At 41.6% G+C, this 22,572-nt stretch overlaps 2 protein-coding genes and 1 pseudogene across 2 annotated transcripts; 1 reads left to right on the top strand and 2 right to left on the bottom strand.

Annotated features, from left to right (window-relative positions):
* Positions 1–614: 614 nt before the first annotated feature.
* LOC143589167 (uncharacterized) lies at positions 615–3,857 on the bottom strand. Its single transcript, XM_077070005.1, has 6 exons — positions 2,706–3,857; positions 2,324–2,631; positions 1,922–2,057; positions 1,691–1,827; positions 1,440–1,563; positions 615–947 (listed from the first exon to the last, which is right to left on the bottom strand). The coding sequence occupies exons 1-6, from the start codon at positions 3,805–3,807 to the stop codon at positions 634–636; spliced, it is 2,121 nt and encodes a 706-aa protein (XP_076926120.1). The 5' UTR covers positions 3,808–3,857; the 3' UTR covers positions 615–633.
* Positions 3,858–8,606: 4,749 nt separating this feature from the next.
* Positions 8,607–18,801, top strand: LOC143589172 (uncharacterized; annotated as a pseudogene).
* Positions 18,802–19,031: 230 nt separating this feature from the next.
* On the bottom strand, positions 19,032–22,208 carry LOC143589165 (protein NLP5-like). Its single transcript, XM_077070004.1, has 4 exons — positions 21,385–22,208; positions 20,924–20,971; positions 20,072–20,846; positions 19,032–19,982 (listed from the first exon to the last, which is right to left on the bottom strand). Exons 1-4 carry the CDS (start codon positions 22,192–22,194, stop codon positions 19,156–19,158), a joined length of 2,460 nt encoding a protein of 819 aa, XP_076926119.1. The 5' UTR covers positions 22,195–22,208; the 3' UTR covers positions 19,032–19,155.
* Between the last annotated feature and the right edge of the window lie 364 nt (positions 22,209–22,572).

Genomic DNA, 22,572 nt, shown 5'->3' with positions numbered 1-22,572 from the left:
ATATTATAATGTGCTTGACACTGCCCCCCCCAACCCACACAAAAGGGCAAACAAAACTAACTAATTAACTACTGCATCAACCATCCTAGCTTCTTGTGATAAGAAAGGTAACCACGCGTAGACAACGATACATTATGAATTGAATATGATCCATGATTTGCGTATTCTACAACAATGGACTGCATCCTGATCATCTAATTGACAAAATTCCGCCAGAAAATGGATGGTTCAGGAGTTGACTTAACTCGGTTCCTTTTGATTATAATTGCAGGCACCGAATTAAATCCAAGTCAAACAATTTTGAGAATCGAAAGCAATTTAGGTATTTGCTTTCATATCACCTCCACAAACCTTCACCGTCGAGGTCATATCATCTAACAGACTAACACTTCGTTACTCAGAGGATCGACCAGCAATGGCCAAGGTTGTGTTAGTGTGAACATGTAAGTACAAGATAGTTCTTAAAACAAAAACTATATAAAAATACATATTGAAATGATGCACTTCACAGACACATACTATGTGAATTGTTATTTCTCAATGACTAGCTTTACATGACATTTGTTTCTTATGTAAGTTCATCAATAGATAGATCATCAGATCTTCGAGGGTGTTAGCCATTGACTTGCTCAGTTACATTTTGATAGCATCAATACCTTTCAAGCGCGACACAACTTCCTCCATTGAAGGACGCTTCGAGGGCTCTGGTACAAGACAAGTTAGGATGAACTTAGCGGTTTTATGAGCGGCTTTTACAGGGTATTTTTTTCGCAATCGTGGGTCCATAACTTTGTGTATTCTCTTTTTATCCCATAAGAAAGGTTTAACCCAATCCGTTAGCATCTTCTTTGTGGCAGGTCGATTAGTGTCAAGAACTCGTAACCCTGTTATAATCTCGAGCATTAGCACTCCAAAACCATAAACATCGCTCTTGGCATACAAGTGGCCTGCATTGAAAAGCAACACCGTTTTATAAGCCATATAAATATCAAAACTGAAGAAGAAGAAGAAAAGTATCCGTTTCCATTGCATAAATTGAAGCTTTGTACATCATAGTAAACATTTCTGAAACATTGTCCAATTCAATACTATGCCATGCAGGTCACTCAAATTTCATGTCATTCTGTTGTTACAAAATTCTCAGCAACTGTGTAAATTGAGTGACCTAAACTGAACACTCGATAGTACAAAATCCGAGAGCTTGATTACCATTTAGTATTTTCCTTTCAGAAGTAATGAGTTTCCCATAAACATTTTTGAGCAAGGAAAAAGTAACTAAATGTACCAAGTTACATAACTGTTTCATTTACATTAGCTGGTTCTTCAAAACTTCACATCAGTGAGATAATATGAAGTTAAATGATCTAAGTGAAGCATTAATGAAACATAAGGAATACTAATTAAATTAGCGTCAACAAAAGGGAGACAATAGAACTAACCAGTGGTTACATATTCAGGAGCTGCATAACCGTGGGTGCCCATTACGCGCGTTGTAACATGAGATTCTCCATTGTCTGAACCTAACTTCGCTAGTCCAACATCCGAAATCTTTGCATTAAAATCCTGCAAACATAATATCTCAAATTGATAGCTAGATGATTGAACCTAAACTAAAATATCAAAATCACTAAGGGCGCATTCATAATCATATCTACATGTTTAAAGTAAATTTATATACTTTTTTACTCACCTCATCTAACAAAATATTTGAGGATTTCACATCCCTGAGAATGATGTTATTTTCCATAGTGTGCAAGAAAGCAAGGCCTTTAGCCGCTCCAATTGCTATTTTAATCCTTGTAGACCACGGTAGTGCTTCTACATGTTCTGCATAATAGACTTAGAAAATAAATATGCATTGTTTATAAACTTAACATATAAGAGATTTCTCGTATTTGCTGCTGTGTATGTAAATACTTACTTCCAAATAGATGCTTTTCTAAGCTTTGCGTTTGCATGTATTCATAAACAAGAAGCAACTCCTCATTTTCTTGGCAATATCCTAAGAGTTTAACTATATTTGGGTGGCTACACTTTCCCAAGATATTCACTTCTGCCTGTCACAAGACACAAACAAAAGTCAAGACATGATTTTTACAAAGGTCAAGAAATTTTAAAGGTCATAAGATAAGTTGCCTTTAAACTTTTGATGTTTACGGTTGTAATCGATAAATCATCATATAAAAAGAAATGCTTTCGTTTATTGAGAAAATCATTTCTCAATAAAAAATTTTAATTTGCGCATGCCTTTTGCAACATGCATCATATGTCAATGCAAGACAAATAACATAAAAGAAAGCAACAAACGAAAAAGCAAGTAAACCTGCCACTCTTCAAGCCCTTGCACACTTTCAGGATTTAATTTCTTGATAGCAACAGGAAGCCCATTGCCAGCCTTCCGTGGGGTGTATGTTTCCCTGTCCACCCACCCTTTGAAAACCATCCCAAAACCACCCTCTCCAATGAGACAATCAAGCTTGAAGTTACACGTGGCCGTTTGTAAGTCAGAATACGTGAACTCCTTCAAGATCAGCGTCAGTGTGTCCCCACTAGGCAGCGCCACCTGCTGAGAAGCAGTTGCACTGCCACTGCTACTACAACCAGCATTCTTTCTATCAGATATCACACGTCCTGCTTAAAACATATGGAAACAAAATTAATACAAGCGAAATAAAACACAAGAAAAAAAATATAATCAAACTTACTTGGAGTTCGGGTGAAGAACAGTGTCCATGCAATGTGTTTCTGATTATTAGCCCTCTGCAATGTCCATGTCAGCACTAACTCGAGCTTAGCCAGAACCATCGTCATTGTCGGTCGATCCTTTGAACAAGTATGGAGGCAATCATATGCAATTTTTGCAAATTTCTGCAGACATTTAGCTGACACTTGTTCCTGCAAACAGGGATCAAAAATTCGACTTATATTTCCTCTTTTGATGCAGTGTTTAGCCCATCCTGCTAGGTTGTGCTGTTGCTCATCCAATGTAAAATCCAGAGCAGGCCTACCACATAGCACTTCCAGCAAAACCACACCAAATGCATACACGTCAGACTTTCTTGTTAGTCTGCCAGTCGAGAAATACTCAGCATCCATGTACCCAAACGTACCAATGATGTGGCGCGTATGAGCATTAGTGGTAGCACCTGACTGCGGTGCTGGAGTAATTCTAGACAACCCAAAGTCTGCTATCTTACCTGCCAAGTTCCCATCCAACAAGATGTTAGAGCTCTTAACATCACGATGTATGGCTCTATGTTGAACACCTGTACCCGTATGGAGGTAGTCCAAACCACGAGCAGCACCTATGCAGATATTGAGCCGTTGAATCCATGTCAGTGGTGGAGACTTACTTCCATCAGATCTTTTTTTGTGCAAATGATCCTGAAGACTTCCATTGGGCATGTATTCATAAACAAGAATCATTTCTTTTTCACAATATCCAAGTAAAGACACAATATGGCTATGTCGAAACTTGGAAAGCATCTTAATTTCTGCCCAGAACTCGGTTTCACCTTGATTGGAATCAATATTTGACCTCTTAATAGCAACGTCATCCATTCCTGCCCCTAAGTCAACTTTACCTTTATATACCTTCCCAAAGCCGCCCTTTCCAATGACAAAAGCCTCATCAAAATCATTTGTTGCCCATTTGATTTCATCAAGTGAAAATACTCGACACTGTGTATACAGAGACGATGACAAGGATATATCCTTCCTCTCACCATGGTCTTCTTCACACATGGATCGTTTATTATCCAAAGATGACGATGAATCCTTCCTCTTTCCACGGCCTTCTTCGTGCATGGATCGCTTATCCAAAGAGGATGAATTATTCTGCTCACCATTGTCTAGCCCTTGTAAATAATAAACAAGAATATCCAACACAGTAAGGAGTAGGGGTGGCAAATGTGACCCATGGGTTGAATGGTTTGTATTAAAATGTATATAATGGGTCAGAATGGGTCAAACTAAAAAAAGAAAAGGATTGAAACGGGTTGACATTTTTTGAGTTTTTTTTTATGGAATGAGAGAAACGGAGGAAACTTTTTAGTTTTTTTTATTTTTTTTAGTTTTTGATTTATATATCGAGTTATGATTTTTTAATTATTTTATTTGAATTTTTTAATGAGGGAAATTTGAAATCTCAACCCATTTTGACCCATTTCAAAAACCCCTCAGTAAAAAATTCAAAAAAAAAAATTAAGAAATCATAACTCAAAATATAAAGCAAAAACTAAAAAACTAAAAAAACTAAAGATTTTTATCCGTTTTTCTCGTTCCATAAAAAAAAACCCTAAAGAAATGTCAACCCGTTTTGACCCGTTTCAATCCTTTTCTTTTTCTAGTTTGACCCATTCTGACCATTATATACATTTTAATACAACCCATTCAACCCATGGGTCACATTTGACACCCCTAGTAAGGAGTAGTATAAGGGTGGTGGAAAGGTGCATGCTTCTTTGAGTTATGGATTACAATTTACAATACAAGAAAAGATCAGTAGATTTATACATGAAGATTACCTCGGCGAAGTTGTCTTGATATTTGTTTCATCTTAAGATTATGTTGAGACTCAATCAGATAAAATAAGGTTAATAAAGAAATAAGAGATGGAAAGGAAGTTTCAGTGTAGAAGCAGTGTTGACTGACTAATGAATAATTATATCACCCGATTCCCATAAATGGACAACCAGTGATTATGATGTGGTGATGTTGGACAAGATATAGTTTACGAAATTTACAGTTGACCCTTGACCTATGACAAAATCACCTTGAAGCCTTGAATTCTATTCTATTCTTGGTTGACTGATAAATAATTATAACACCACCCCCGGAAAGAACTAATGGGCTGTTTGGGATTACTTATTTCTTGTCCAAAGTTATAAAGTTAATAAGTTATGAGTTGGTGAAATAAACAATCCCAAACACCCCCTAACTCTCCACAACACATAAAGTAATCAACATGGTATTGTTAATAACGCTGTTGAGATAACATGGATAATCATACACAGATAGAATTTTTAAAAATTAAAAAAAAAAATAGGAGAAATGGTTAGGGTGTGATGGTTTATAGGAGAGAGAAATGGAGTGAAGGTTTCTAGGGCATCTGTCGCATTTCAAATGGCGGATGTCAAAACTGTTCCAAAAGGTGCTGGTTTCTGTCGGCTGAGTTGGAGGTTTATCAGGTGCTCAGGCAAAAGTCACTTGACACTCTTCCGTCAATTTGACCGGCATATCTCCTAACACGTAGTAGCCTACCCCTATAATTTTTTAAACTTTTGAAAGGCATATGCCATTTGAAATGGCAAGTGTGTCGGACATACATCCGCCATTTCAAATGGCAAGTGTGAACAGTGTCTTATTTTGAAAAAAAAAATCTACACAGATACTCTGAATTGAATATGCTGTGGGTTTACAACACTGATGAACTGCATCATGAATTCATGATCATCTATATATCTCATCATCATCATCGTACTCAGTATATCCCACCAATAGCAAAGCTATGGTAGGGTCTGAGGAGGGTAAGATGTAGACAGCCTTACCTCTACCCCGTAGGAACAGAGAGGTTGCTTCCGGTGAGACCCCCAGCTCGATGGTAGTTTTGCATCAAGCCTTGGACATAAGGCACATAACACTCAACCGTTGGGACACCGGCCGATTGGTGCATGTACCCTTGTCTATATATCTAATTGACATAATAATAATAATAATGCAAAAAATTGTTTCCTATCAATTTAGGTATTTGGTTTGATACAAGAACAAAATTGCAAGTCTAAGTGTACCTGAGGGGAAATGAAGGTCCAGTCTGGAGAGGTTTGCGACGGTCGGACGTACGATTTGATGTTATGTTAGTTGTTGAAGCCCGAAAATTGATCTTTTTTCTTCTTTTTGGGTTAAGTATATGTATATGGTTATTAGTGCTATTTTGTTAACACCAAAGATAAGATCGATTATCGGGCTTCCTCCACATCAAATCAAATCAAATCAAATCAAATCGGCCGTGTCTACTTCGCTAGTGACGGTGACCTCAACACATTATACGTAAAGATCGAGGGAGGGAGTTAAAATGTTTGTTTATTTGTTTTCAGTTATTGAAACCGGGGTGGCGTTTGGTAAGAAATAACAAGATGGGAATGGAATGGACGGTATTCAACTCAGGTAGCGTTTGATATGATATTAATTGGAGGAATGGGCGTGGAAATGGAAAAAAATGATATTTGGTTGCTAAATGAAATGGAATCATCCATTACACATGAAATCTCATTCCATCAAAACCATTCCTTCCCACACCCCCCTCCTTTTTTTTCATTCCATTCATCATTCACCCTATTTTCTCAACAACACCACCACTTAACAACAACAACCACCACCACTACCATCGCCACCACCGCCACTACCACCACCTTACCACCATTGTCATCGCCTCCACTTGGCCATCACCGCCGCCACCACTGTCGCTGCCTGATCACCACCACGTGATAGCCACCACTATTGTTGCCACCCTACCATCGCCATCACTACCAATGCTACCACTGCCACCACCACAACCATCGCCCCTACCGCCTGACCGCCACCACCACCGCCATCACCACTACCCATTTCGTAACCGAAGTTACCACCACCACCACTGTCGATCTATCGCGCAATGTCGTTTTTTCCTTATTTTGAGATATGAGTGTTTTTATTATTTATATTTCATTCATACAATTTTTTTGGATATCAAACAATATAAAATAATAATTCATTTCATTCCTATAGGTTAACCAAACAAGACAAAGGAATGGTAATGCTCCATTCCATTCCTTCTTCCATTCCATTACCCCTTTATACAAATATATGTTTGATTAAAAGTAATTGAACGAAAGAGGAATGAAATAAAAAAATAATAAAAATACTCATATCTAAAAAAAATACCAAAACTGAAAAATAAATTGCAATGACGACAGTGTTGATGGTCGTCGTGGTGGGGGTGGCGGTGGTAGCACTAGTGGTGGCAATGGTATGGTGGTGGTTGTCAGGTAGCAGTGGTGGTGGTTATCAAGCTACGATGGGGGTGGTCAAGAGGCGGCAACAATGGTGGTGGTTGTGCTCAAAAGGTGGTGGTGGTAGAGGTAAGGTGTTGTCAGTGGTGATGACGCTGGTGGTCAGGTGGTGGTGGTGATGGTAGTGGATGCGGCATGGTGGTAGCGATCAAGTGCGCTTAACTGTGGAGCTCTCCTCTCGTCCACAATCATTAAGCCCAAAACGCGTTGGTGATTTAAGAGGCAGAGCATTTACTTATGAACCAAGGATCTCTCTTGTCCAAGACCGGTGTGGGATTTGCCTAGGGTGTTACATTGATGGTGCACAAATGGTGGTGGTTGTTGTTAGGTGGTGTTGTAGAGAGTAAGATGAAAGATGAAAAAAAGTGAGAATGAATGGTTTTGATGAGATTGGATTAAATCGTTGATACAATTCCATTGCCCAACCTAACACCTACTTTTTATTCCCTTACAATGGCTTATTCCATTCTCACTATCATTCTTACATATCAAACGCTACCGAGCTGCTTGGTTAGGCAATGAAATGAAATCAGTGGATTGCAAAAATAATTTTATTCCATCAAAATCATTCATTTCCACTAGTTTTTTTTCATTCAATTCCTCTTTCACCATATTTTCTCGACACCACCACTGCCGCCATATTTTTATTTTGGTAAATTTTCTTATTATAAGATACAAGTTTTTTTTTTATTTTTCGTTTGTATTTTATTCAGGTTTCTTTTTCTGTCTACCAAACAACATAAAATAATGATTCATTCAATTTCCATAGATTAACCAAACAAAAAAATATTCCATAGATTAACCAAACAAAAAAATAAGAATGATCCATTCACTAGATTACTTGGTATAATATATATATATTTTTTTGAACGGCTATATATTATAAACAAGTCCCAACCATCAAGAACCACGACATACTACCCAAACCAACAAACACAATAAGATTGTTTTATGTTATTTCATTCTCAATCATTGTTTTCTTTTGACAAAATCCAGTTTTTCTCCTTTAAGGAAGAGTTTTAATATTATTATATATGGTCACTTATTCAATATAGATAAAAGGGCTTGTAGCTTAGTGGTACCAAAATATCCTTCTCATAAGTTTGAGCGTTCGAACAATGTCGGCGTACATGATTTTTCGTCAGTGGGAACCAAATACAGACTAGTCAAGACAACTCAAATATGTCAAAAAGAAATATACCGGTCAAAAAGGACAAATATGTCAAATAATGATAAAGTTATAAAACTATACCAAATCATTTTTTAAAGTATTTTCCAGTTTTGTTCCATATCCAGTAAATGGCTGTGGATGTGTGAGCGTGTTAGTAATAAATGGCCACATTGACTTGCAGGTCAAATGGCATATAATGTCTCAACACCTATGATTTTTGAAGTAGACGCCTATTGTATTAATAGGAGTTGTGTATAACTTTGCTTTGACATGTTCAATCTTGTACTCTTTTTTCTTCATTACTTAAATTTCATCTTATGTTCTGTTACATGTCATATAAATGCATGAGACACAACAACACATTATAATCCATAGCTCCAAGAAATATGTATCTTTCCACTGCTCTTATATTACTCTTCACTAAATTAGATGTTCTTATTTATTTGTTACAGAAACAACACGACGAAAACGATAGTGATCAAAAGAATTCGTCCACATCATCATCACCGGATAAACATAAACAGTGTAGACAGTTTTCACTTGCTGAGATCAAAGCAGCCACCAATGATTTTGATGACACGTTTGTTATCGGAAAGGGCGGGTTTGGTAAGGTATACAAGGGTAAAATCGTCTTTGGAGCAAGAACGGATGTCGCCATCAAAAGGTTAAACCTTGACTCGAATCAAGGTGCAACCTGAAGAGGTATGTACCCGCCTTAACATCGAGCGGGGCGGGTCAACCCACAAGATATAGACAAGAGGCTTGAAATCAAGATATCATGAAGGCACAAAGCCAAAACCTATGCGCACGGCGCATATCATATATGCTCACGCATCACATATGCTCACGCGTATCACATGCTCGCGCACCATATATGCTCACGCATATCACATCTGCGCGTGGCGCATCTCGCATGCTCACGCATCATATATGCTCACGCATATCACATCTGCGCGTGGCGCATATTACATATGCTTGCGCATATCACATCTGCGCATGAAACATCTGCGCGTGAGAATAAAGAGAAGACTTCGCGCATCCTCAGGATAGGCGCATATCACACGTGCACATAATCAACCTCGTCCTTATCCAAATCAGGATAAGGACAACCTTGATTGTGCTCGTCAGCAAACCTTCCAGAAGGTATCCTTTAAGGAATAAGAATATGCTGATGTTGACAGCTGCCAATGAAAGGTGGACAACTCAGCAAAACCCATGTGCTACCACGTGATTGCACATGGGTCAGGTAAAATGCCTGGGTCAGAGAATAATCAATGAAAAAGCACCAGGTGTCCTAAGGACACGTGGCGCAAAGCAATAGGAGAAGGCCAAAAAGGCCCTAATGGGATCTGAGCCCAATCATTGGAAACCCTAACACTATAAATACCACACCACCTCCACAAGGGGAGGTAAGCAAGAAAATACATTCCAATTCCTTACTCACTCTCAGATTATTATTATCTTCTCCTACAATCTCTTATTCTCACACCGGAGGGTTACCCCAAAGAGGACCCCTCTGTCCCTTTCTGAGGGGTAAGTTCACGGTGCTGCTCGTTTTGTAGGTGGAAGAACTCATACTCCGGAGAACCATCGGTGAAATAGCATACTCATACCCGAGGAAAGTTGATCGTCTACCAGTGAGCCGATCCACGTTTCTTCATTGGCGCCATCCGTGGGACTCGAACCCACGACCACGTGAAAGAATGCCACTTCAAGAAGAATGATTTTGTCCTTCGAAACAATGAAGCTAGCCGCGCGATACCCCCGGGAAAGATGTCCCCCAATTGGGAGGGACCTTATCAAGTCTCGGAAGAATTGGGAAAAGGCGCATACGCTTTAAAAGATTTGAATGGAAAGAAGATCCCGCGCGCATGGAACGCAGCACAGCTTAGAAAATGTTTCATGTAAAAATTGTCAAGTTTGTAATCAAGGCTTTTTAAGCCATTATGAATAATGATACGCGCTATCTTCTCTTAATGTGTGTTCTATTACCTTTTGCATACATGTTTCACACTTCCCTTTATTAATTTTGAGCAATATGACAACATTGTATTGACATCAAAACAAAAATAAAACGAAGTAAAACATACATGCGCGAGCTTCAAGCTCAAACGCGTTAACGAGTTTTAACTCTAAAACGTCAGGGCCTTAGCCCAATAATACGAGCCTTAGCTCAGGGCCTTAGCCCAATAATACGAGCCTTAGCTCAAATCACTCACAAGATCCATCCTACATGCTGCGCAGCTAGACCATAAAAATACCTAAGCACAACTAAGGCAAAGCACATGCCAAAACATAGTTGTTAAGGTCTCAGGTCGAGGTCGCGCATGGAATTGTAATGGATATCAGAGTAACACATACACGTAAAGGCTAAAAAACTCATAATTCCCTATAATAAATGCGCGATAACGTCGCGCAAAAGAGGAATAATGAAACGCCAAGGCACGTGTCAACATAGTCAGGATATTGCAAAATCACTTAAAATATGACAAGGATTAAGTAAAATAATTTCCTTACAACCTTGTTCTTATTTCAACGTGCAAGCATATCTTATATTCAACAAGCAAACATGCAATATAAAGAGATGAATGGGGAATGCGCAAGATGCGAATAAGGGAAAAACAAAATTTCATTCCAAAACATAGAAGGTTACAAATTTACAAAATGATGAGATACAAACTGCAAATAAAAAAAAACATGAAGGGCTTCTCAAGTCTCTATGTCGACGTCAGCCTCTTCATCGCCCTCATCATTACCTCCCTCAGCATCTGGCGCAGCCCGCTCCTCGTCATCTCCAAACTTGCCATAGTCAAGCTGTTCGTCTTGAATGGAGTCGTCTTCTATCACAATAGTGTCAGGAGCGGGTCCTTTGGCCACGCCAGAGCCGCTAGCAGAGGCAGCATTGCCCGCGCCATCATCGCCGCCACCAGCCCCTTCACACTCGTCAAGTAATTTCTTTAGAGCGCCGAGATCGGGCTGATCAGCAAGCAAGGCTATCTGCAAAGCATAAGGAAAAGTGTGAGTACAAAAAGACTAGGAAAATAAGTCAAGGTAAACTCATTAAGGTTAAAATACCTGCTCAAGGATAGGAATGAGAGTATTCAAATACTTCTCCCCCACCTCGGCCATGTCCGCGCAGACAACGTCGAGCTGATAAGGGTAGTCGGATGGGTTCTTCTTCAGCATGCTATATTCACAGCCATCCTTAAACCCTTCAGCTCGACCCACCAAGCGCGAGGCAGCGTTGCAATCCATCACAAGGGTCTGAAACTCGTTTGAGTATTTCATCGCATAAGCGCAACGAGTCATACCCTGTGAGACTAGCCATTGGCGATCCTGCGCGAGGGAAGAAACAGACGTCTCAAGAGCAGGAATCTAAGAGTTTAACAACTCAACAGTTTCCTTGGTCTGTTTCAGCTCCTCTCTGTCGGACGCTGCTGCCGCCAAGGCCTCTTCCCTTTCCGCTCGCGCAGCATCGAGCGCTTCTTGGCTAGACGCTGCCGTCGCCAGGGCTTCATCCTTCTCTGCCCGCGCGGCCTCAAGCTCCTTCTTCAGGCGCGCAACCTCACTCTCTAATGAAGATTTGTCAGTGATAGACTGCACAAGTGCTTGGTCACGCGCCTCTGCATCCAGCTCCAAGTCGCGCACTCGCCGCGCATACTTGGCCGCGTCCGCCTCTGCTGCCTACAGCTTCTCCCGCGCAGCCTGCAGCTCATGCCCGCGCTTCACGAAGGCAGCGTTGGCACTTGCTCGGTTCTCGCTGAGTTCTGCTTGGAGTTTCTCAGCTCTCTCTCGAGCGTCAGAAAGATTCCAAGCAGATACCTTAGCCTCTTGCTTGGCCTCCGCAAGAGCATCACGCACCTTTACATAATCATAGCGAAACTCTTGGGAGGCAGCAAAGAACGCTGACCCAGCGAAAAGATGGTCGTTGAGCAAGTCCACGCGGGCGCGCTCCTCCTGAAACCTCCTTTCAGCTGGAGGCACGGAGTGAGCCCAGAAGTCTTCACACACCCCCATGGACTGAAATGAGCTATCCTCAGTAATATTCCATCTCGGGCGGTAGATGTGATCGGCTTCCTGCAAACACAAAGCAACGTTCGAGTCATCTAAACACTAATATGGAAGTCCGCGCAGCGGAGCAAAACGAACTTATACCTGCGGGGAGCAAGCAGAAAAGTCAGCGCCAGCCCCATGAGAAGACTGCGCCACGAAATCTCGTGGCGCTACAGGGCTTGCGCGGCCGCCATCGGAATCTTCAAAATGGGCCTCCTCATCTTCCTCTGTAACAGGCCTTTTCTCCTGCGACCTGGAAAAATCAAAACCAGTCTCGCGAGGAGGGCTGAGCGCAGGAGGAGGTGAGGGAGGTCTCGACGCCGCGAGATCAGCGCGTAAAATAGCCTCCTGCTCCTTAGTAATCCCAATGAGGGGAGATTCAGTGCTTGCAGGAGCAGGAGCAGAACCAACGGCGCTGGTGCCGGCGCCAGCAGTGCCGCCAGCAGCTTGTGTGCCAGCTATAATGCCTATGAAAAAACCAACAAAGAGAAATGATTCAAGACTTGATCTAAAAAGAAAAAAGTCAGAAAATAAAAGCGCAATATATACCTTGGCGCACCGCCGTTCGCGAGTTAAACATCGCCATGAAGTCCATTTTCCCCCTTTTTGAGGGCAAAACAGGGGACTTCAAAGCAACCTTCGGCGCAGCCTCGGTACCTTGTTGCGCCTGAGGTTGATCCACCAAGGTCGCCGGCTCTACAAACATTTGAGTGAGCAAAGATTCATTAATAACTCTATCGGAATCACGCTCATAAAACCATAAAGTATAAACAAAGTATACCTGTTGAAGAGGAAACAGCAGGCGCAGCGCCGCTTCCCTTTTCCGCCGCGCGAAGAGAGGAGGTGGCGGCACCATACCTCGTGTGGACAGGAGGACTGCCCACACCTTGAGGCAAAGAAGACAAGGAAACCTTGGAGGTAAACCCCTTGGTTTTCTTAAGTCCCTTCGCCTGAGTAGGAGGATCCTGAGCAACAGGGGCATCATTTTTCTTCTGTTTTTTACTGGCCCCTGCGCAAGTTTTCCCTTTAGCTTTACGCTTGAGCTGTGGCACCTCAGCTTCCTCCTCCACCTCTTCTTCCGCGAGCTCCAGCTCATAGTTCTCGAGCGCATCTACAATACGTGCAACAGAAATGTTAACCAAATTTGGTATTCTAAAGGCATAAGCATAAGTACAAAGGCCTACCAGGCGCATCGCTGTCAAAGCAAAATCCCAAATCAACAGGGATGAACATATCAGCGAAGCGATCGGGGAAGCCAACTTCCCCAGCGCCCAGCGCGACAGAGCCACCTTCCATATGCTCATCATAGGCGGCGTGGACGTACTCCTTGCTTACTGCATAAAACAAGACAAATGATATCAACAAAACGAATTATGTTCGCGCAGAAATAATGCAATGAGCTAATAACTCACATAATCCATCAACTTGGATAACAGGCTCAGTCGCGCTGTCGGCCCACCTCCTGCTCATGCCAACCCCCACCAGCGCTTCCTCGCAAATATTCTTGGCGGGGGATGGTTCAGCAGTCAACTTATTAACCCATGCGCCAGTTGGGTTCTTAAAAACATTCACATCCGAGGGCGCAGAAGTGATCGCGCGCATGGTCATGCGGATGGGAATCACACCAGCCTTAATATAGAAAAATTTCTCAGACCAGTCATGAAGGCTCTTGAAGGAAACAGTGCAGCACTTGACCTTCTGACTGCGAGGAACGAATGAGAACCAAGAATCTTTGATTTTTGGCTTATAAAAAAATTGAAAGCGCCGAGGGGTCGGCTCCTCGCGCTGAGCTTTGCACATGAACTCAAAATGAGTCATGCGCACAAGTCCAAAAGGATGGACTTGGGATATGTGAATCCCATAAAATTGAAGCAGCGCACCCATAAACCTTGTCATCGGGAGACGAAGGTTGCAGTGAGTGAAAAAATGGCAATATAAGGAGATATAGCCGGTGGGCGGATCTTCCGCCGTTTGCCCGGCCGCCGGAAGCATACAGCCATACTCAGGGAGAAAACCCTGAGAGGCGATGAGACTGTCAAAATCAGACTGTCTCAATTTACAGGGAATCTCATCCCACCTCTTTACTGTCTTGCCCTTCCCCACCTCCTCCGACGAGGCCTCAGCAGCCCGTTTTCCCTTGCCGGTCTTCTTCAAAGTGGACATGACTAATGATTTTACACGGCGTCTGCTGGGGGAGATTGTGGCGTCTGGGTTATCAGAAATACAACTGTGAATCAAACAGATGTTACTTCAAGAACGGAAATCTGGAAGCAAAAGACAAGCTCTTAATCGGAATAAAAATGGAAGGAAAGAAAAAGCTCTGAAATAACAATGAAGATGAAGAATAACAACTCAAAAGGCTTGCTTTTATAGGCCCAGGAGAGAGAGAAACAAGTACTGATCAGAGTTCACGCGCCCCCACTCGCAGGTGCAGGCCAACGCGAGCGCGACACGTGTTCCTGACACTGTGTGAGGGGACATAAAAGGGAACGAAACAGGTACTGATCAGAGTTCACGCGCCCCCACTCGCAGGTGCAGGCCAACGCGAGCGCGACACGTGTTCCTGACACTGTGTGAGGGGACATGAAAGGCAACTGTAGCACCTCGAGCACACTAAAAGTCTGACACGTCTCCATCTCTGACGCATGTCAGCACCAACCAACCACGTACATGGACGATTCATTTCAACCACAAGGATAGAATTTCGCGCAACGATGAGAAATAAAAAAGGAAAAGACAAAACCCTATTAAAAGAGAACTATTAAGTCTAATATCTATCTTACCTCGCTCGCGCGAGACAAGACACACATTAGACTGGGGGGGCTTGAAGAGGTATGTACCCGCCTTAACATCGAGCGGGGCGGGTCAACCCACAAGATATAGACAAGAGGCTTGAAATCAAGATATCATGAAGGCACAAAGCCAAAACCTATGCGCACGGCGCATATCATATATGCTCACGCATCACATATGCTCACGCGTATCACATGCTCGCGCACCATATATGCTCACGCATATCACATCTGCGCGTGGCGCATCTGCGCGTGGCGCATATCGCATGCTCACGCATCATATATGCTCACGCATATCACATATGCGCGTGGCGCATATTACATATGCTTGCGCATATCACATCTGCGCATGAAACATCTGCGCGTGAGAATAAAGAGAAGACTTCGCGCATCCTCAGGATAGGCGCATATCACACGTGCACATAATCAACCTCGTCCTTATCCAAATCAGGATAAGGACAACCTTGATTGTGCTCGTCAGCAAACCTTCCAGAAGGTATCCTTTAAGGAATAAGAATATGCTGATGTTGACAGCTGCCAATGAAAGGTGGACAACTCAGCAAAACCCATGTGCTACCACGTGATTGCACATGGGTCAGGTAAAATGCCTGGGTCAGAGAATAATCAATGAAAAAGCACCAGGTGTCCTAAGGACACGTGGCGCAAAGCAATAGGAGGAGGCCAAAAAGGCCCTAATGGGATCTGAGCCCAATCATTGGAAACCCTAACACTATAAATACCACACCACCTCCACAAGGGGAGGTAAGCAAGAAAATACATTCCAATTCCTTACTCACTCTCAGATTATTATTATCTTCTCCTACAATCTCTTATTCTCACACCGGAGGGTTACCCCAAAGAGGACCCCTCTGTCCCTTTCTGAGGGGTAAGTTCACGGTGCTGCTCGTTTTGTAGGTGGAAGAACTCATACTCCGGAGAACCATCGGTGAAATAGCATACTCATACCCGAGGAAAGTTGATCGTCTACCAGTGAGCCGATCCACGTTTCTTCACAACCGAGTTCTGGGCAGAGGTCGAGATGCTTTCCAAGTTTCGTCATAGTCATATTGTGTCTTTACTAGGATATTGTGAAAAAGAAATGATACTTGTTTATGAATACATGCCCAACGGAAGCCTTGAGGATCATTTGCACAAAAAAAGAGAGAATGGAAGTAATTATTCGCCATTGACTTGGGTTCAACGGCTTAATATCTGCATAGGTGCGGCTCGTGGGTTAGACTACCTCCATACGGGTACAGGTGTCCAACACAGAGTCATACATCGTGATGTCAGAGTTCAAACATCTTGTTGGACAATAACTTGACCGCTAAGGTTTCTGATTTTGGGTTGTCTAGAATTAGTCCTGCACGCCAGCCTGGTTCTACTACAAATGTTTATACGGATCAGATCAAAGGGACGTTTGGATACATGGATGCCGAGTATTTTCTCGACTCGCAGACTGACTAGAAAGTCTGATGTGTATGCATTTGGTGTTGTGTTATTAGAAGTATTATGTGGTAGGCCGGCTCTGGATTTTTCACTAGATGAACAACAACATAGTCTAGCTGGATGGGCTAGACAGTGCATCAAAGACTGTAAGGTTGACCAAATTATTGACCCGAGTTTGAGAGGGCAAGCGGAGAGTAACTGTCTTAAAGAGTTTGGGAAAATCGCGTATGAATGTATTCTTAATTCTTCAAAGGACCGACCCACGATGACTAAGGTGGTAGCAAGGCTCGAGTTTGTATTAAACTGGACATTGCAGAGTGTGCAGCGAGCTACTAATCGGAAACATATTGGAAAGTCAATGTTTGTTGAGAAGGCATGGTCAATGTTTTTGACCAAAGGTCCAAGTAAAGCTTATGTGTCTAAATCTTTCTTTGTAAATTATTTTCTAATGTTAAATGTTGATTAAGCAGAGCGTATGAGTCCTACAATAAAGAAACTCGGGCAAAGCATTGTTGGCAAAAAGAAAAGCATCATGATGGCTGAAGGTGGTGGTGCTCAGCAAGCGGTGCTGCCTAGGGGGCGGCAGGCAATGATACCAAAGTTGAAGATGTTCACATTTTCTGAGCTAAAAACCGCCACAAAGAATTTCGGTCGGGAAATGTTTCTTGGAGAAGGTGGTTATGGGAAGGTTTTTATAGGGTGGTTGGATAGTGTAACACTTTCCCCACAGAAGGCGGGTGGTGGACTTGCAGTGGCCATCAAGAAATCGAGTCCCAACCGGGCTCAAGGTCTTAATGAGTGGCAGGTTTGTTCTTCAATGTATTCTGATGATATATTGTTTTTGAAGAAAAGTGTATGAAATGGCAAAATAAAATTGTTACTTTTGCGTGTTTTGTGACAGGCGGAAGTGAAATTCTTGGGAACGTTTAGCCACCCGAATGTCATTAAGCTTTTTGGATACTGCTGGGAAAATAAGAATTTCCTTCTTGTTTATGAATATATGCAAAAGGGAAGCTTAGATATGCTTCTCTTCAAAGGTATGCATTCAAATCTACGCCAACAAATACAAAAAAAAAAATAAAAAATTCAAGATTTATGAACGATTTATTTGTTTTAAATTGGACTTTGCAGAAGGTGCAGAACCTCTTTCATGGGACACAAGAATTAAAATAGCAATGGGAGCAGCCCAAGGTCTTGCATTTTTGCACACTACAGAAAATAATGTGATTTGCAGAGATGTGAAATCCTCAAATATATTGTTAGACAAGGCAAGTAAATTTTAATATGAGTATATTATTATGGTTGCACCCCTATAAAAATATCAATAACACTTTAGTTTAAATCCTTACCGAATTACATTTTTATTGAATATTACAGGATTTTAATGCGAAGCTCTCGGATTTTGGGTTGGCAAAGTTAGGCCCGGTTAATGGAGAGTCTCATGTGTCAACAGAAATTGCAGGCACCTATGGCCACATGGCTCCTGAATATGTGGCCACTGGTTAGTTCTTTTCAGTGTTAACAACATTAAACTAATATACTTTCTTATCTTCATGAAATATATTAAATTCCCTCACTTGTAAATAAGAAATAATATTGGTACCAAACACTTTTGTTGATCATTGTTTATTTCTACATGGTTGTCTTCACATAATCATTGTTGCATATAATCTATTAAAAAGTTTTGTGTTACTTTGCGATTACAGGTCGGTTATATGTCAAGAGTGACGTTTATGCTTTTGGAGTCGTGATGCTCGAGCTTCTAACAGGGTTAAGAGCGTCAGACTATAACCATAATGGCATGAAGCAGAACTTAGTGGAGTGGGCTAAACCTTTCATAACCAACACAAAGAATATCCAAAAAATCATTGACCCGCGGTTGGACCAAGATTACCCTACAAAAGGTGTGATCAAAGCCGCTGAGCTCATCCTAACATGTCTTGAGCCAGAACCCAAAAACCGACCTTCTATGAAGGAAGTTGTGTCGGGTCTGCAAGGTATCGATGCGATCAAAATGAAACCGAGCCAGTCAAAGTCAAAGGATGATTCGACGAGTGCATTTAATGAACACAGATCTAATGATTGCTATCAATGGTCTCCAGTTCAGTCAAAACAAGGACGAGGAGCTTGGTCAACAAGCAGTCGGTTATTTGGTTTAGAAATGTGCATCGGTTTAAAGCGCGAAGATGAAACTTTGACCGAAACAAAGTCAAAAAAAGGTGAAGTTAAAGTGAGAAAATGTGATAAGGGTGGTAGTTCTGGTTGGTCTATGTATGCTTACAGTTAAAAACAAGCATGATTAAAACTTATACATCGTGCATGGCGAGTTGTACCTTTATTATCTACAGTCTACTAAACATTTCATACATAATACAAAACACTACCTAAAAACATCACCCTGCATTTCTCAAATCCACCAAGTGTTTTTAACTGTTTTCCACTCGTCCTACGGTACAACCCAATAATGCATACAGTACAACATCACAATGCATGCACAATCTTCACATATGCAAAGTAAAAGCCTGCATACCTAAACTTTGTGCACCAACTCCCTAAAACCTGAAACCAGTGAACCACATGTCCAAACCATTGACCAAAAGTCAAGAACCACGGTGAACGATGGTGCACCACGGTCACCCATTTACAAGGGTGCATTACTACCTAAACTACTTCCAACACGAAGTGGTGGCTCGCGAAGAGCTAGCCGGATGGTCCCACTTTTATACGACTGATACACATCGATACACTCTTCCACATCAGCATCACAAGTTAGCAACACCCATTCAGAATCATCGTCGAGGTACGTTAACTGATACCCGCTAGTATCATTCAAGCTAAACCTTTTCGCGGTTTCTTGCAGCAACTCTTTAAAACCCCAATCTTTTTGCATCCGAAAACGAATCTTTTCTTCGCCAAAAGTCACTTTTATCCTCAAAGGATGACTTTCTGGTTTAACGCGTGGTTTAGGGGGGCGATCTTGATTCTCTTTAAGTGATTTATGACTTTGGGATCTTATAAAGTTTTTTGGTTCTTGAACTTGATTTTGATCGGTTGACGAGTGAAACGTGTGAATCTCTGCAGCGCTTTTGGTTCTTTTCAGAGAACCACCACCACTTCTATCTTGATCAACGGTTGGGATGCTGTGCGTCCCACCAGATAAAGAATGACTGGAGCTTGAACTCTGGCTGGCCTCGGTGGCGATGGCGGGGCCCTCGGTAGCTTTATGGTTGAAAGTTTCGATTTTTGTAGCTGGAAATGGGGAACGGGTTGTTTTTGACTGGCCGGGAGAAGCGAGTTTTGGGAAGTCTGAGTAGAAAGACTCGATCTGAAACGAACCCGAGCCACCATGGACCGAGTCCATTACAAGTTGAATCTTTCTTAACGAGTGACCGACTTTCTTGATCTTCCGAGATGGCCACCGTTGAATCCCGTGTTGCCTGCATATCCGTTTCAAAGTCGTTGGACAAACTGCAATTACAGTAACACGATTTCAAGATGTGAATATGCAAATCATAAAATAATAACTAAGTTTCATGGTGGTTATAATAAGAACTTACCACCAATATTCTTGGCAGCATCTTTCAGGCTCCCAGCAAAATGTTGCCTTAGCATATCTAAAGTAATCGCTTTTTCCAGTTTCGCACCAGCCTGTCGTTTCTCCAAACCCGAGCCCGACCCTGACCCGGATCCCGCACCATGAGCATGACTATCCATTTCATGAACTTTTGCACCCGGTTCAGTATCAGAAACAACAAGTAACCCATCATTACCACTATATTCCTGCACCTCCATCTCTGCAACAATCCTCAGGTTTCTACAAACCTTTTTTATAATGCCCAACAACGAATTAATGACCGCCTTTTGCTCTTCGCGGTTCTTGCATTTAACAGGCAAGAAAAACTCCAACACAAAGTCAACCGTTGGAGGACACGTGGACCTGACGCGAACAGCCACAGCAGCATGCAAGTCAAAGATTCTAGCATGATGAGCGAGCGGGTACTCGGTTTTCATGTATGATGTCACATCGGGCGAGTAACAAAACAGCTCACTTGATTTAAAAGCTTTTCCCACAACACCTTGACCGATAAACAAGTGATGCTCAGAACATGCTTCTTGAAAATCTTTCAAAAGAGGGTCGAATATATATGAAGCGGAATCAACGGTTGAGATGCAGTGGATTAAGTTTTGGCTTGAGTGACGGCAGCCCGCTTTGTCACGTTGTTGGATGCATGGGATCCATGTTTGAGCTAATGGTAACTCATGCATTGCGCATGCGGTTTTCAGTATTTCAAGAATTTCGGGTAGTACAGGATGGTTGAAGCCACCGCTTTCCTAATAATCAAAAGTATTAGTACTAATTTATTGAAATAATTTTTTACATTTCTTTATTGAATTTGGATTCCAAATACCTTGAATTTTTGTGGGTTTGAATCTTCAGAACTCTTGAGGTTAAATGCCTATCAAGATAACGAAACTTGTTTTAAATTACAACGGTGCTTAAACTATAAACTTGTACAAAAATTTAAAAAAATAATGAGGAGTTGTTCCAAAAGTTGGCACTCTTTCTTAGACCAGTTGGACTACAGAAAACATGTCAGAAAAGGCCCAAACCTTAAACGAGCATAACTTGGTCTAGGGGTGGTATTACGGGCCCATAACGAGCAGGCGGTTTGGCCTAGTTGTAAGGCTCCAATTTCATCAACCAAGATTAAGCCTCAAACTTTGCAATCTTCATTTTTTTTTCTTTTTAGGCTAAAAATGCATTTTAGTGTAACAGTTCTTTATGTAATAGCTCAATTAGTCAAAAATTAATTATCTTTGCGTTTTATTTGCTTCCGCTCTGCGTCAAAAAACCGGAAAGAAAACATACCTCAAGGGCCTTACAAACATTTTGAATCTCCAAACTATAGTTACACTTTTGAGTAGTCATAATAACTTCAACAACACCAACACAATCCTTAACATCTCGACCAAAAACCGGGACCGCAAAACTTCCACGAACATCATGTAATTTAGCATGAGACACTCTCGGATACTCTTCAACCTTAAAAAGCCGAACATCAGGAGTCCACTCGGGGACCTTTTCCATAAATACCCTTCCGGGCAACCCGACACTATCTCTAGGATTCCCTTCAGCTGGAAATTTATAACCTTCCGAGACGTTTCTATATTTAGAAAGCCTCGGGCAGTTGAATTCGAGTGAGAAAAGCCGTTGACTTGTACTCAAAACTTTCTTCCCGTCATCTCGGATCACGGGCAGCCATACTTGAATGAGCAGATTCTTGTCTACCGTGTAATGCGTTATGTTCTCGATCGCACACACTAATCGTTCCATTAAGGATAACGATGGACCGGGACTTGCCATTGGTGCAATCCACCATTGGTTGCTTAATTCAGAAAGATTCTCAGATGGGTTTGGTAGAGTAACAAGAGTTCTAACATGTGTTTTCGGCGAATTTGGTTGTTGGTCGTTTGACTCGGGGTTTTCGGCGTTGGATTCAAATTTGGGCCATTGAAATGAAGGGTCAAATAAAGGGTTGGAAGGTGAAGGGTTATTGTTCAAGATTTCAGTTCCATTTGTTGCTTGTAACCAGCATCCATCCAACAAGAGTTCATCCATGTAATCGAAGTCCATGAGCGTATCGGGCGAGTTTTCGAGTGTGAAATCGTTTCCATCCATGGCTATCTTTGATAAAAACTCCACAATGTATCTTTTCAAAGGCAAAAGATTTACCTGTCCAAATGAGGAGAAAAAATTATCAAGGTATTGCATACAAATTACTGCTTTGACTAGTGTAATTGGTCAAACATCAAGATTTGTGGTCAAACATGTTGCATATTCATCAGCAGATGCAATAAAGACCAAATAATGAAGATTAAAGAAACCCCAATTGATATTATCCTATAACAATGATAAAAACTATTGGAAATCAAAGGGTTTGTAAAAAAGTTGCAATCTTGACTCTGTAATTAGTCAAACATGTACACCTCCAGTAAGAAATCAACCTTAACATGCTTAAAACAGAAGAAAATCAGAATATTCTGCAAAGATTTAAAA

The sequence above is a fragment of the Bidens hawaiensis genome, unplaced genomic scaffold, assembly GCF_021521415.1.
Source record: "Bidens hawaiensis isolate Kalapana, Puna unplaced genomic scaffold, B.hawaiensis_p1.1 tig00037261_1, whole genome shotgun sequence".
NCBI lineage: Eukaryota > Viridiplantae > Streptophyta > Magnoliopsida > Asterales > Asteraceae > Bidens > Bidens hawaiensis.
This window is presented reverse-complemented; position numbering and strand designations above follow the sequence as displayed.

What these genes read in the sequence shown, in the direction of transcription:
- LOC143589167 (XM_077070005.1), bottom strand. Translation starts at nt 3,807, where the DNA reads ATGCACGAAGAAGGCCGTGGAAAGAGGAAGGATTCATCGTCATCTTTG. An exon ending in GTTCTTCACCCGAACTCCAA is followed by an intron (nt 2,632 to 2,705) that starts GTAAGTTTGATT and finishes TGTTTTAAGCAG; the next exon opens with GACGTGTGATATCTGATAGA. An exon ending in TCCTGAATATGTAACCACTG is followed by an intron (nt 948 to 1,439) that starts GTTAGTTCTATT and finishes TTTTCAATGCAG; the next exon opens with GCCACTTGTATGCCAAGAGC.
- LOC143589165 (XM_077070004.1), bottom strand. Translation starts at nt 22,194, where the DNA reads ATGGATGGAAACGATTTCACACTCGAAAACTCGCCCGATACGCTCATG. An exon ending in CAAACCCACAAAAATTCAAG is followed by an intron (nt 20,847 to 20,923) that starts GTATTTGGAATC and finishes TTTGATTATTAG; the next exon opens with GAAAGCGGTGGCTTCAACCA. An exon ending in TGCTGCCAAGAATATTGGTG is followed by an intron (nt 19,983 to 20,071) that starts GTAAGTTCTTAT and finishes CTGTAATTGCAG; the next exon opens with TTTGTCCAACGACTTTGAAA.